The sequence below is a fragment of the Rhopalosiphum padi genome, chromosome 2 (genome assembly GCF_020882245.1).
Source record: "Rhopalosiphum padi isolate XX-2018 chromosome 2, ASM2088224v1, whole genome shotgun sequence".
Classification (NCBI taxonomy): domain Eukaryota; kingdom Metazoa; phylum Arthropoda; class Insecta; order Hemiptera; family Aphididae; genus Rhopalosiphum; species Rhopalosiphum padi.
In genome coordinates this window covers 66313827-66330489 of record NC_083598.1, presented here as the reverse complement: position 1 = coordinate 66330489, position 16663 = coordinate 66313827, and the positions used below count along the sequence as shown (strand labels likewise).

At 27.3% G+C, this 16663-nt stretch overlaps 1 protein-coding gene and 1 long non-coding RNA gene across 2 annotated transcripts; one reads left to right on the top strand and one right to left on the bottom strand.

The window, feature by feature from the left end:
* The first annotated feature begins 270 nt into the window (after nt 1-270).
* Nucleotides 271-4499, top strand: LOC132919302 (uncharacterized). Its single transcript, XR_009660610.1, has 5 exons — nt 271-847; nt 1697-1831; nt 2833-2889; nt 2983-3121; nt 4217-4499. It is a non-coding gene; the product is annotated as an uncharacterized LOC132919302 (long non-coding RNA).
* A 2788-nt stretch (nt 4500-7287) lies between these two features.
* On the bottom strand, nt 7288-16205 carry LOC132922702 (signal transducer and activator of transcription 5B-like). The gene is made up of 12 exons (XM_060986350.1): nt 15735-16205; nt 15356-15644; nt 15134-15298; nt 14961-15075; nt 13745-13890; nt 13559-13679; nt 10920-11155; nt 10713-10862; nt 10488-10612; nt 10273-10425; nt 8164-8362; nt 7288-7764 (listed from the first exon to the last, which is right to left on the bottom strand). Exons 1-12 carry the CDS (start codon nt 15898-15900, stop codon nt 7677-7679), a joined length of 1953 nt encoding a protein of 650 aa, XP_060842333.1. The 5' UTR covers nt 15901-16205; the 3' UTR covers nt 7288-7676.
* Nucleotides 16206-16663: the final 458 nt, after the last annotated feature.

The following is a 16663-nucleotide window of genomic DNA, read 5'->3' as shown; positions in this document are numbered from 1 at the left end:
ATTTATTTCATATTCCATACGATTTCCACCACCGTGCCCAATAGATAAATGTATTTCATATAAAATTTTAAATAACTCTTCATTATAAGCATATAATTTTACACAATTACCTTCTGCAGTTACCTACTGGCATAATTAATTTTTCTTCTCCTAATACTGTCATTACGTCATATTTTTCATTAATTTTTAATTGGTTTTCTTCTCTAGCTTCAGTTGTTTTAAATAATTAATTGTTCGAACACCGATCCTCTTGGCGCGTTTCAGCCGGGTCAAAGGCCACTACAACACGAGTGACAGTCCGGTCATCACACTTGTCTATTTCCCTCCCGAGTGGTCAAGCTGTGATCACCGCGAACTTGTCACCGCCGTCTCGGTCGACGCGTGAACTTGCGCCAGTTTTCACACCTTTTCTGAATATCGTCAAAACCGGTCGCCGTGTGTTGTTGCCGCGGTAAGCCCGACACCTTTTTGTTATACGTGTGTGCCCGGTTGCGTTGTCCGGTGGCATAAAACCACGTGTTTATTACGACTTTTAAGCGGCGTTTATATAAACTTACGTTTTTCTATTTAATATCGTGGCATTGTGTGCGACCCGATATATAATTGTATCATATTCTGCTGATACTCAACGTGCGATCACTTTTTTGCCCAGCTATCGGCCAGGGTGTAACGTACCTTTTTCGGTCATTGTAATACATACACTATTTTGTATATATACATATTATATCAGTATATTATACGTATACTGATTTACGTCGTCAAGCTTATCCTAATATTCGATTATACCAGTGAAGATTCCCAACTTGGACCCGGGAAAGTTTGGATCGACACCACTACTGGATATCAGGTCTATTTTTTATATTGTATTATTGTATACCCCTTTTTTTTATTACCGTACAGGTAAATTAATCATTCCATGTTATAATTTAGTATTTATATTTTATATTATTTATTATTATAATTGTTTATATGTTATTATTATTTTGGGGCCCCGTGTTGTTATAATATTTTTTATAGTTGAGTGCGACAGTGTCGTCTTTATTATTATATATATATATTGAGACTTCACAATTGATTTGTTGTCATAATAATTTATTATTCTATATTGGTAACCTAATTCAAAGTCTACGCGAGTCGCGGCAAACAACTGCTCATACATCGCAAGATTTGTCGCGGTGACCAATCATTAATTATTTCATAATATTTAGATTTACTAATACAAGTACTGTTAATATTTTTCGTTTCGATAACTTTATTCAAATGTTCGTAAAATTTGGATTCCATTTTTAAAACACGACAAAGTACAAAGTAATGAAGTATATAGTGTCGTTTATAAAAATAAAATGATGTACATATACTTGTTAATTTGTTTTGTTATTCCGTCAAAATATTTGTAATATTATGATACAATAAAATTAATAATCATTGTTTTAAAAAAAAATCAATTCTATAAATAGGTAATAATTATAATTTATAATAATAATAAAAAATAATATTAGTTGGTTAAAAAAAAATTCGTGATTTACATTAACCGGGCAGGACCACATTGACCGGGCAGTATATACATTGCCCGGTATTCCACATTGCTCGTAACATAATATATATTTACAACAGCGAATTAATTTATAATAATTAACATTATTCATTACTAATATTTAAGTTCAGCTATATAAATTCTCGTAAATTAAATTTGCAGATAGGCTTATGGCGATGTGCCGATGTGTATTATGTGCATATACTACATAGTACCTACTTACAATCATACATTTGTGCGGAGAGATTTACCATGACTCCGTGAACCATTTATAAGTTTATGCAGACGCGTAAAAAGGTATTTTTTTTGGAGGAGGTAAGGTTGTACATTTTTATAATTGTATAATAAGAAGTTAATACAATTTCTATAGTAGAACTATTTATTTCTTATTAAAAACTTTAATACATATTTTAAAACTTTCAACTGTAAGTAGGTTTTAAATTTAATATTTTATTAATGAATACAATTTCTAAAAATGAAAAAACTAAAAATCATTTTGTTGTAACTTCGATAAATATTTAAGAGAGCTAATCCAGTCAGTCGGTCTTGTCCTTTATTATTTAACAGTTGATAGTCGTCACAGGAAGAGTAACTAATATTGTTAAAACTTAAAAGGCATTTTATACATGAATAAAAATCACTAGATATTTAACTCAAAGTAGTTAATGAACACTTTGGACGACTATAATCAGATTCAGATACATTTTCGGCATTTCCCATTGTGATTTTAATTTCAACGTCAAATATGTATCAAAATTTGGTTATAAAGATTTGTAAAATACTGCAATTCCTTATTTTTTTTTTAAATATGCATATAATTAGTACTTTGAGTAATAATATACTTGTAGGAGTTTTATTATAGTTATCGAATCCGTCGATTTTCGCAGTGTGATGAAAATATTCAAATAAAGCATATTATTATAACTATAACGTTCAATAGACGACGGAAATATTTTTAATCTACAGATTTATATAAACTATAATAATGACATTAATACAAATAATAAAATAAACATTTTATTTATCTTCCCCAGCGTTAGTTTAAAGATATAATATATATTCTAGTAGAGATACTTGTAGTATTAGTAGTTTGTTTTCTACAAAATTATGACTGGATATATTACAATTATATGTACTCAATACTCAAATCAAATCATATACAAAGGAAAAAATGAAAATTATTTTCCCACATTTACGTCAATTATTTATGATGTTGACAACTGAAATATATGTATATATACACTATATTATGATCAATGAGCATTGATCATAAATAATAATCGACTTTATGTGAATAGTGTGAAGATTTGGTTGATAGATCAAAGTTCAGGAGACAGCAGTTTCAGTTCTACGAGGTAAGAAATGAAAAGAAACAGACGATAAAAAAGTTGCAGATCATTTTTTTTTTACTAATGTATTTAATTATTTTTTTTAATATTTGTATATAGGTAAAGACCGACGAGGTAATACAGAGAAGATATAACTGCATTTAAAAAAGTTTGATTTTCAAATTGTTTTCATATTAATATATTGTTGACACGTTCTTTGTTCTTCGCCACTACAAATTATGAGAAAAATATTTTTAATGTAGGTACATATTATTATTAGTATTGTATATTATGTTTATATTTTAGTACTTGACGAATTGGTATACTTTCAAAAAATTAATAGGAATAACACCCAGTGCCATGATAAGCTATGTTGCCGCCCTTAAAAAAATTACAATTCAAAAATTTGCCACCCCGAGGCAATTGTCCCCCGTTAAATACGGCTCTGATAGCACCTCTGTATAGGTGTAATATAATATACTTAGGTAATGTTTATACATTTTAAAAGGCGTATATATCTATGGCTATAATATGTCTGTTTAAAAATATTTTTACTCGTCTACCCTATTAAACATGGAATATGTCATTAAAAATGACACAATGTGTTACACGTCACACTGTTACCTAATACCTAATAACACATTAACACCCTGCAGTTATCGCGGAGACAATAAATTGACAAGATCAGATTTTACAGCGCTGATGAGAGTCGATATAGTTTCGGATATTTTCGATTTCTTTTGTAAAATATTAATCAATTTTTTGATTTTAAGAAGATGAGACCTTATTAATCCCATGGAAATGTATATGCAGTGCCTGATCTAGTATATTTTTAACCCGGTGCAAAGTATAAAGTAATTAGCTGGCTCTCATAATTCAGTCCCCTCTATCTCTATTATGCCAACTTATGTACTACTGCACTGTCTGCACTAGTTACACATAAAAAAAAAGTGATACATAATATACCTAATATGACGATTGTCGTTCCTTGATCATTGCTAGAGTGACTATGTTAAATTAAAACTATTACATTTGTAAATTCATGTCTTACAATAATTTGACAACATAAGATTCAATTTGTTTAGAAAACAATTTAAATGTAATAATATTAATTAGGTATAAGTTTAAAAATTTGAAATTTGCGCCCGAGGCATGGGTCCCGGACCGCCCCCTCCCTCATAGATCCGATACTGAATGTACGAGATATGATGCATGTCGCATGATATATCCATTTGCGCTTTTTTTCGCCTTGCTGGCAGATAGTGTTTGCGGTGGAACCGAGTTTACCAAACCACAGCGGTATATACATTTTTAAATAAAAAAACCTTTTTAACCAACAATTTCTCTATTTTAGAATAAAAATATTTCTTGGCACCACGGGAGGGACGACGATCACGGCAAATGAAGAACGAGGATCCATGGCGGCGGTCTCCGGTCGGCCGCCAAGACGACAATCAACTTATTATTATCTAACATGTACTTTTTTCTGTAAGGGGATAAATCGGGGGATTATCCCCGTCATCGGTCTTCCCATTTGTAACAACGCTGTATAACTTTTTGATATTTTTTCAATAAACGATGACGTCGAGCGTCGCGGAGGTTATGCTAAAGCAGTTCCCGCGGCCTCATCGATTCAAACCCGAAGAAAATGTATTAAAATATTTAAAAAGCTACAATTAATCTAGGAATTCATAAAACGATAAAACTGACCTTAACGACTTAACGTAATAAAAAAACCTGCGGACTGCGATCTCAAGGTATAACACACACGCAATCAAAATATTATACCAATCGAACGGAATCTACGAAACGACTAGACTTAAAAAATAATATGGTAGGTAGTAATTATACAGACGTCAGACATTAAATCGTGGTATAATTGCAGTTTAACTACCACGCGATTTGTTGGAATTTTTTTTTTTTTTGAACATTTGTCGATCGGACATAGTTTCAAAGTTATAGCATTTTGAAGATAACGATTTTCCGCTAACACCGTTTAGTCGCTCTTTATAATATACACTACTGTATATTATCAAGTATAACAATTAGTAGTCACGCCCTACCGGCTCTGGTTATATTTTTCAGATATACGCTTGATATTACCACGCATAATGTTAATGATTAGTTTTGAAATTATCAAACTTTTAAAATGCATATAATTAAACTGTTTTTATTATTTATTTTTATATTTAACAATATTTACAAAATTAGTTTTATTCATCGTCTGCATCAAAACTACTCTCATCAGACTCATTATTTGAATACTTGTCATACTCGGTGATTCGGTGGAACAAAAGTGCATTTTTTAAAACCCTTCCCCTATTTGGGGATGTATTGCATAGATAATCGGGGGATATTTTTGTTTTTAATTGTCCGCACTTTGCAGTGAGCGAGTGACCACGCAGGCAATAAATGTACATAGAAACAATATTGATGAAAACCAAGGTGGTTTTACACAAGTCTAGGGATATTTTCGATTTGCGTAGCGGAGCGACGACGCCGAGGAACGTAAAGCGACGAGTGCCGATACACACGTAATCAAGGCAACTTTGAATTGCCATAACTTTTGAACGATGTTTCTGAAAATTTTTTCAAACACTTCAGCAATTCAGCAAGTAAGACACGTATTTTAAACACTATAAAAAAAAAATCGTTACAGACTTGCGCGCGGCAATACAGTAGGTAAGCATTCCGCGCATGCGTTTAAACATACAATCGCTACAAACTTTAGAACGCTATAACTTCCAAACCAATGATTTGCGCAAATTTATTTTTGCACCATCGTTCTTAAATAGTTCAAATACATTTCAAACAAAAATTCCAAAAAATCACGGGGTAGCTAAACTGCAATTGTTCCTAAATCGTTTGCGAGAATTATAACCGGTAAGGACGTACCAAAAGAATGATCTTTACAAAGTATACTATTACCACGATAATGGTAAAAGCCGTTGAGGAACAATCCAATACTAGGTGAATCGAGTGAGAGCAAAGATGTGAAAATGACAAAATAGGACTGTGCTCCGACCCAAACAAATGTGTGTACAATTTGATAATTTATAAAACGTATATAAAGGGGGGGGGGAGGGGTTTAACTTTGCAGTTACTTTTCACTTTATACTGATATATGTATAATATAGTGTTCGAGAATATTAGATTTTTATATATTTTTTTAGTTTCTAATATATATTTATATAATTATTATATATATATACAGTAGAAACCGTTTATAATGACACCGGTTGTAATGACATATTGGGTGTAATGACCTTAGATTAAAGGTCCCGGCAAAACTCCTAAATTATATGTACTAATTTATATCGATTATTATGACGTCTCTATAATGACTACTTTATCGAAGGTAGGTACTATAATAATCGATAATAAATTTTATTCTTATGTTTCGACGTCAATTTATATTTATTTTATCTTCAGTGTACGGTTAATCGTCGTGCTGTTAACTGTGTTTTGAATATTGTACAATATTGAAAAATGAGCAAACGAAAACAATTTACAATTGAAGAAAAAGCTAATATCATTTTTCGTTTAAAAAAAGGTGAAAAAAATTCCGACATATCTAATGAATTAGGCGTAGGCCACTCTACAATTTCTAACATATGGAATGCTCGAGACAAAATCAAACAAGAGTTTCAAAACGAAAAATTATTACTTACTTATTATATACTTTTTTTCTATATTATGTACCTATTGAGGTTTCAATTTTTTTTTATCATTTTGGTTATAATGACAATCGGTTATTATGACCTATTTTCCTTGGTCCCTTGAACGTCATTATAAACGATTTCTACTGTATATAGAAAATTGAAATTGTATTCCCACTTTATTCATCAAGACATAAAGTTGATTTGAATGTTTACATGACTTTGTCAGTTACATAAGATCATTATAAATTCATAGGTATGAGTTAGGTTATGAGTATTATGACTAATATTGAATTTTTTGTAAAAAAAATCTTTGTAGAAAAACAAATAATTAAATTTAGAAACAAAATTAATGTTTATTAACCGATTATTATTATTTTTGTGAATATGCCAATGAGTATCGTGGTCCATGAGGATGATTAGATGGTCAGAAGGGAAGAACAACAGGCATAATATATGAGTATAAGAATTTCTTATTAAATTTAATTTGAAATATTAAAAATAGCGATATAAAGGTGAAAACCAATGAGACCGTCAAGTTACGGTTTCGTGTGAGAGACTACTTTAACACGTCTCACAATTATGGATTTTAGGATTTATGTTATACTAGATTTGGATAATTGTTGATAAATATGATCTATTATATTCAGTAGGTTTTAAAAGTATGCATTCATAAATAACAACAGGTAGAACCTAAAAAAAAAAAATAAATTTAATATAAAACCAACAAATTTAATTATATTTATGGATACTGTTTTAAAATACATACATATACAATGTCTAATTACAATAATAATAATTAATAATAGTGAAAGAAAGCATTGTTGTATAAACTTGATCACAAAAATATAATAACTAATCCATAATAAAATAACAATAAATAATAAGCTGATGATGATAAAATAATAATAATACTATATGTATATTGGAGTACTTACTATGTGGAAATTCAAATTTAATAAAATTTACATAACTGTGGAGATAATATGTATGACAATATTTTAAATATTATTATAAAAAATGAAATAATAAGAAGAAAAGATAATAATTAAGGTTTGATATTAGCATATATAGTTTGATATATACTTAAATTATTATGATATTGAATAACAAGTCACAAAAATCTACACTATAAGATAGCATATTTAAATTTCTTTAAAAAAAGACTCCATCCAACTGTGATACGTCATTTAAACTTGATGGAAAATCCATTTCTAAGGAATAATTACCAAATGCTGTCATGCTAAACAAACAAAACATAATTTTTATAATCTTATCAAATAAATGCAAGATTCAAGAGAATTAAACAACAATGTTAATTTTATTTATTTTTTATAGAATTCAAATTATATTAAACCTGAAATATAAGCTTTAAATATTGAAAGCAAAATACTTGTTCAATCTAATAACTGAAAACTCTCCAAAAATACTAAAAATAATATCGTATGGTGATCTATTCTTTGATAAACCTCATAATATAATTCAAATTTCAAAGCATTGCCAGTAAGCGGCTTCTTTACCTAAATTCACATGTTTTTGTAAATCCTGTACATTAATCATGCTTATTATACTAAATTTTATAGATTTTAAGATTCAAATAGAATAGCAAGTTGAGATTTAACATGCAAAGTTTATTTCTTACTTATTATCTGGTTCACTATACACTGATGCATCTGTACCACTATAATTTCCCAGGCTATTTTCATGAAACATTTGGCTCTGGGGTGTGTTAGGATAGCTATTCATTCCTTGTCCATTGGTACTAGGTCCACTCCACCCAGGAACATGTGTAACTAATAATGGCTTTACATAGCCATTGTTTGTAACAAGTGTGCTATTATCTGTGAAATGAAAAAAAGTAAATTAATATAAAATATAACTTAAAGTATTAGTAAATAAAAAGTGTAAGTTGTTGCATAATTATTTATTTATTTCATCACATTATAAACACCTAATAGTATGTATAAAGAGTTTAATTTCTTGTGGAAAACTTTACGAATAGGTGAATAGTCACGGTGGGTGACTTGAGTATTAAGAATGAAAAAAGTACTAGCTAAATATCTATTATGAACAAGTTTTGAGACAAAGTTGATCTTTCGCAAGAAAATAAGCACACAATTTCATTTGTTTATGGCAGTGTTTCTCAATCTTTGCATTATTGGGACAATGGGACACACTATTAAAAATTTTCATACTCTGACACAATAAAAAAAAATAAGAATAATATCTATTTATTTATGTAAATATAGTGTCAACAAGGTTTGTACATTTTGTGTCATTTAATACTTCTCGTGACACATTTGGACTTACCTGGCAAAACACCAGTTGAGAAACACTAGTTTATGGTAAAGCAATGGGCATATTAGGATTTATTAAGCATCATTGATGGGATTTTAAAGATATTTAATGTCTGTAAACCCTTTATTTTTCTTTGGTGCGTTCTAACATAGAATTAGGTTCTAATTATGGGATCCTTCTCAATATGGTCATAATTAACCATTTAAATAACAATCAATATTACTTTCTAAGATATCTGTCTTATAAATTCAAAATGAATTACTTTACTAAAACCTTGCTGTAAATTTAAGTATACATTATCTTTTTCTGGACGCAAATTCAATGAATATTGTTTATTTTTAAAATTATCAAAGGTTAGGTTACTGTTATTTGCTCCAAAATTTTAGAATAAATAGGAGGGCCATTTTTCACATTCTATACTATGTCTAAAATTATATTTTAAAAGTCATTTCACACACAACAATATAGTTACAATGAACCCAAACTTTGGAATCTACATTTAACTTCCAATTAATACATTTATCAGTTATATGTATATATAAACTAAAATTTCATTATTATTCATTATTATTGCATATCATATTTTAATAACATGTGTTTAATTATTAGTTATATAATATTGTATATTTCTTTTAAAATGTGTACATTCTATTGTCCAGACAAGGGCATCAATCAATAAACTTATTTTATTATAATGGAAGAAAGGTCTGCCAACTGAAAAAAGTACAAAGAAAATAGGCAGATTTGAAATACTTGGTAATGCGTTTAATGAATCTTAGGACATTCCATACTCTATTGATGATTAAGTTGATGTTCAATTATGGAAACTTGATGGTTTTGTAAATTATTTTAAAAAAATAGGAGTGAACTATGCTTATGGTGAACAAGATCTGGAGAGAGATTATTCAGTTCTTATATAAGTTGACAGTTAAGCCAATGTTAGTGAACCAAGTTCATCTTGTAGATCAACGAGTCAATTATAAGAAAAAGTCTTATGTTATTGCTTATCAGCATATAACAATATTAATACCTTTTTTAAATAGATAGAAGTAGAATTGATCATAAAATATACCTAGTTAAGAATTTGATAAAATTACTTTTAATTAAAAAGATTGGATTTTAATTCTTAAATATTTTATTTGAATGAATGTAATTACATATGCATGTGAAAGATTAAAATGTGGTCAATGATGGTTGACAATCATATTAGTTATAATTTATATGCACAATAGCAGTATGCAATCACAACCATAAAACAATTATCTATCTAAAAATATTTAGAAAGCTATAATAATTAATATATTAAATTAAATTATATTACTAATATTTATAAGTTTATAAACCCTTAATGCTGCTAAGTTTATTAAAACTGAAACAAGTTAAACTTTAAAACATATTTTTGTCAGTATAAATAAGTAAAACTTATTCTAAAAAATAGATAATTAATGAATACTTGATGATTGTGTAAAGTATTTTCCAAATGCTAAGTCTTTATCAATATTTGGATACAACTTGGTGAGGTATGGCAAGTCGAATAGTCTATCTGCCAAATTTCGAATTGATAAATCTTTAGCTGAAAAGGGTTGTAAGCTAAAAACGTCATTGGCTGGAAAAAATATAATTAATATAATTTAACTTTTTCATCATTAACTCTAATATAAAACGTACACGCAGTCCAGGCAACAGTTAGTCCTCCCAATTCTGAATCTGAAAATCTTAATAAGAATGTACCAGTTGCATATCTGGTTAACATCTCTTCTGCTTCAGATTTTCTTATGAAACCCATTATAGCACTACATTTTTTTTTAAAATTTAAAATATTATTAGTAGTAATATAGTAAAAATAATAATTTATAAATATATATACATATTTTCTTAGTTTTTAGTTATTACCCGTCGGTCCAAAGACCTTTTAAATGTTCTTTAGTTAATTTCATCACTGAATAAAACCATTCCCAGAATGTAAAACTTCTTTGTGGTAATGGTTCTTTACAAAATTGTGACCATGATATAAACATATGATTGAAATCCACATTCTGCATTCTACAATTTTTTTAATGGTTTTATTTAAATTGTATTTCAATTAATAATTTAACAAACCTAAAAGCCTTTTCAGCCAAAAATATTAAACTATCTTCTGAAAGACTACGACCTGTAGCTGCAGAAAATTTCATGTTTATAGTTTCTGCCACATTTTTCCATGGTACTTTGTCAGGAACATTAAATGGAACTCGGCCAAGTTTAGCAAAAGCATTATCCCATATTACAGTAGCCCAAGCATGAGGATCTTGATTCCCATGTACAATGACCACCACTGGTAATGACAAATTCCATACCTAAGACCATTAAAAATAAAATGTTGATAAACATCACATAACCAGTTTAAAATTTTAAATAAAAAAAAAAAAAACCATGAAGTAAAATTAGTATAGTAATTAGATGCCATATCTAACAATTTTTTTTTTGTTTTAAGTTATGGCACTTTTGCTGAACAGCATAATTAATAACAAAAAAATAATAGGTGAAAGATTTTATTATCAACTTATAAGTCAATATTGATATAACATGGTAGAACTGGTAAAACGTTATAAATAGGTAAATAAATTTATAGTATGCAATTTATACAAATGATTTAAAACTATTCTAAATAATTTAAAAATGTAATTGCAAGTGTATACAAAATAACAACAAATGTAATGTAAATGGTTTCAAGTCTCTATGATAAATATATATTTTTTAAATTGTAAAATATTAAGTTGTTATTTTTTGTTTAAATATTTAATTAAAAAAAAAAAAATGTCTATAAATTTAATGTTTTTTAATTGCTATATTAACAACTTATGTTGAACCTTGTAAGTTGTAATACATTTTCTACAATACAAGTTCTTTGACTTGAAAAAAGTAAAAATGTAAAATATCAATAAATAGCTCAGAATTAATCTATTTTGAAAATAATATCTACCATATCCTGATATAAATATTTGTATTTTTCTATATTATATTTTTTGTTTAAAAATATTATTTTGGAAAATACTGAGAATTTTCTACTTTTGACAAGACAAGGGGGTGGGTTATTAATAACCATTAATACTAAACTCTCAAAGTTGAAGTTTGAAACATGTTCACTGCTCCAAGAGGTGATTACTAGATTAGGATTGTTAAGTTTTTTAGTTTAAAAAAAAAATCTCAGGAAATGAACAATTTGTTATGCTTTTTTTTTTTTATTGGAAATAATAAAATAAAAAAAGATGGCGTATTAGATTTAGACCCTGTTATGCACATTAAAGATGTAAATACAAAAATTATAAGACCGTCCCATTGTACAAATGAAGTATGGGTTGCAATTTAGGCAGCGGTAAAATTAAAAACAGATAATACCATTTGGATGTGCCGTGTTTGTAATTTGGACATGGGTTACAGTTGTATATTACGAGATTCGCGTCTTATGGTATGATATAGAATATTTTGGTTTAAAAAACAATTAACCAAAACAATATTTAGTTTTGCTACCAAGTGCTATTTTAGTTGTTTTAATTTAGAACAAGTAAATATGATGTTTATAATATCGGTAGATGAATTATGATAAGTTAAAATTTTAAATAATACATACTCACTATAGATATTTATCTATTATAACTTTTTAATCCAACGTTAATTAGTTTAATAGTTGCGACCCACTATCAGGCCACGAAAATATAATACCAGGTCGCAGAATTTAATAAAATTCTCTTATTTATCATTTTGTTGAATAATTTGAACTTTTTAGTAAAAATAAATTCATTATTATATTGTTGTTACAACTTAACGCTTCAAATTTATTATAAAATTCTATATGGACATTCAAATATGTTTTATTTTTCCGTTTTTTACTCATGCCAGCTTAAACAAGAGTTTGGGAACACTGCTTTAATCTAAATATTTGTTTTTTAATTTTTTTTTTTTTTTAATTCTTAATACACAAATAAATGAAATATTATATTTTATAAATTAGTAATAGTAATCAACACATTTACATTTACATTACCTGGAAATTCTAATGAAACAATGTAGTATATTAAAAACAAAGTAACATTATTAGAATAACTTATTACTTTTATAATGTTACAATACAACACTGAAAAAACCAATACTACATCATCACTATGCTTAGAGTCAAATATATAGAACAAATTATTTGAATAAAAATACTAGTTAAATAATACTTATTGTAAATGATTATTTTTCATAATTTTTTAATAATTAAAAATATTATATGCGATTTTAATATTGTTATTGTTCTTATGGCTACTTGTAATACATATTTTTTTTATTGAAAGTATAGAATACTTACTAAAAAATATTTTAAATACATTTAAATTTGAGATGAGCAGTTTTGAATAATAAATATTATAGATAATACTACTAAATTGTATTACAAATCTACAGCATACAATTTATTTTAAATAGTTGTATGGTATTATGGCGTCAATATTATTAAATTAAATATTAGTTTTTATCAAAAATTGAGATTTTGTATTAATTTGTTGTAATATTAATGTTTAAAAAAACTTAAATCAAGTGGTCATTACAAATTGTATTAATAAACTACTAACATTTTTTAATGAAAACTATATAATCATGCTTTATATATTTATTACTTCATAATTATTTTGTTTTTAATTGTTATATTTATACTAAAACTAACTTATTCTTAAATTAAAAACATAACATAAAATTTTAAAATTTAAATTAAATCTTACCTCAAATTGAAGTTCATTACCAATAAAAAATGTTGAAGAAAATAAAATTGAAAATTTTTCGTCCATTACAGAATCTGTTCCTTTTTTCTCTGTACGTTTAATTTTTTTTAGTTGCATACTTCTATTATATTTTAATACATATTATTTTATTGGACACTTAGAGAATAATACAAAGTTAAAATTTACCGAAAATTGGTAGAAAAATGTCTCCGCACTGGGTGATACTCCATTTTTCCAGTGCAATTTAATAACTCGCCACAAGATTCTCCATATGGTTTATTTCTTCTGATTATTTGGTTAACTTGAGCTTCATTGACTATAGAAACTTTAACCTAATAAAATTTATGATATAAAATTAATGTATGCTACTGTATACATACTTGTAGGACTTAATAGGCCATATGATGGGAATCATTTATCTAATGATCATTAAATATTTTAATTTACAAAGCATATACCAAGGATTAGATTTTAAGCATAATTTTATTGACGTAATTCCTGTTACCAGAAAATTGAGCAGTGAAATAAGAATACACAGCCATAGAAATTTCTGTGTTTTGGTTAGTTTTTACAGAATTTTTAAAATTATTTTCTTTGTAACCATTTGCTCAAGTTTGTTAAAAAACCTGTGTTGTTTATTTTTTTACAGAAACTTCAATTGATGGATTATTAAATTTAAACGTAAATATACAAAGCCGTATCTAATCCTCCATAGGAAGATTGCCTACCTTTGTCAAATGTATCCACAAAGTGAAGTACACAGATACAATATACAAACTTAACTGAGGAATAAGCACTTTAGACTTTAGTAGTTCATTTAAGCTTTTAGGGACCATTACAATTTAAAAAAATAGTGATTTCAAAAACTATATTATAATACTACAGAATAAAATAGAGAGTAAGATTATGTTTTGTTTCAATATAACATAGTATTTTTTTTAATTAAAATGATTATTGAATACTAAAATGAATTAAATGGGTCTTTTACTCTAACTGGAATACCAAGTACCATATTTAATATTTGTTTATTTCTTACTGGGTAGAGTTGAGTTACATAGCTAGAGTTAAAATTCATAAATATCTCGTAATTAAATTTTTGATTCCACTTACCTAATTCCTTATTATTTTCTATTTTCTATGTTAATATTATCAACATAATACTACCTTCCTATAAGATATTCATATTTTATACATTTTTTTTGTTTCAGATATAAATTTGAAGCTATCATGATTAAAAAATTGTAGATCATAGAATACTAAATAAATAATAAATACTATTACTTAAGTAATAGTGACTGTTACTAAATGAGAACCATTTAAATCATTATAATCACAAGCCAATTCCTTCCTTCAATTTACCATTGGATACATTATAGTTTATTATGATAAAATTGTTTCATACCACGGGTGATGTTTTGTGAATATTAAGTTTCCCGCCGATTAATAGACGCACTTCTGCTAAAAATCTTGTATTAGTTTTCAATACTTGAGGTGGTTGAGTTGTAATAACAAAAGTACTAAATAATGAATAATAATTATAAACAATAATTTTAAAAATTATTAACATTTTTATACCTAGTCACCAATGAAGAAAGATACTGTGTAGTCATATTGAGGAGAGTAGTAATAATTTCACATGATTGTGGTAATTCAAAATAACGACTCAAATTTACTCTGAATCGATCAGCTTCTTTAATTTGAGAACGAGTTATCCATATTAAATCACATAGCTTCTCACACCTAAAAAAATTATCAACTAAATTAATGAAATTTAACAAAACAATTATAAGTATTTACCAAGTTTGTATGACGTCTATATCCTTCATGTATTTATATCCATTACCAGCCAACTGTTGTTGACGTTTCCACTGAATTAACGAATTATCAATAATATAATTTTGTACAGGACTGATCAGGTTTGTTAATTCATTAAGTTTGTTAATGTAAACACAAATAGAATTATTAAGACTTAAAGATTTAGCTTTTAATTGTTCTTCATGCAATTCTTTTTCTTGAATTAATTTACATTCAATGTTTGGTAATACTGAAGTGTTCATTCTTTGACTTTTAGCGTTTTGGACACGTTCTAGAGCAAACAAATATTTAATATTCAACATAAACAAGGTATCTTCACATTAATTACAATTTATTATTTTACATCATTTTTGAGACTTACGAGTATATTTAGAACATTCCGAATATAGAACATTAAACGAATCAAAGTCCGATTGAATTTTTAAGCGAATCTCATTCGAACGTTCAGCATGGTTACTGATCAATTCCATCTGTTGCATAATTCCATTGTTTTCCATTTCTTGAGAAGATTTTCTGTTAACCTCCATTAGTGTCTAGGTATAAGTATTTAATAATATAAAAGTAATGATGGGATGAAGGATGAATATCGAAACTCCGTTAATAAGGAATACGAATCCTACGAGTAAAATTATTTTTTCACACAAATATTAATAATATTATTATCAATCAAATTATATTATATTTTTATAACTGCATTTTAGTATTATTAGACGACGCCAAGACAGGTTGTGTGCGCGTTATTTATAATAATTTAATATAACTATAATTTAATGGCAGACAGCAGTGCATGTAAGAACAAGACACGATACCGATACAACTGCAATAACGCCAGTAATTAGGTACCAAGGAGGTACCGATAAACGTATTTGTCAACGACATGAAAAACAACAAATGTTACCAACAACAATTACGATCTATAATTATATCAAAATCGTTTATAAAGTTTCTACAGTACAAATTATTGAGCCTGAGCATACTAAAATGATAATAAAATAAAATATTACATTATTATTTATTACCTACGTTAAAAATTTAAAAATAAAATAACCGAACATTGGAATTGGGTGTGTTGTTTTTCGACGTTTTCGATTCATACTCTCATCGTTTCTCAATCTATCATTTTTGAATTTAGTAGTTATTAGATTTTTATAACGTGAATAATGAATTTAAAAAATGAATACATTTACGTTCACTTGCACGAATGCTCCCCATTCGTCATTTAACCTAAGTTAGTGTTGATATAAATGCATTTGAAATTTGAATTGATTAAACAACATAATTTGAGTATAA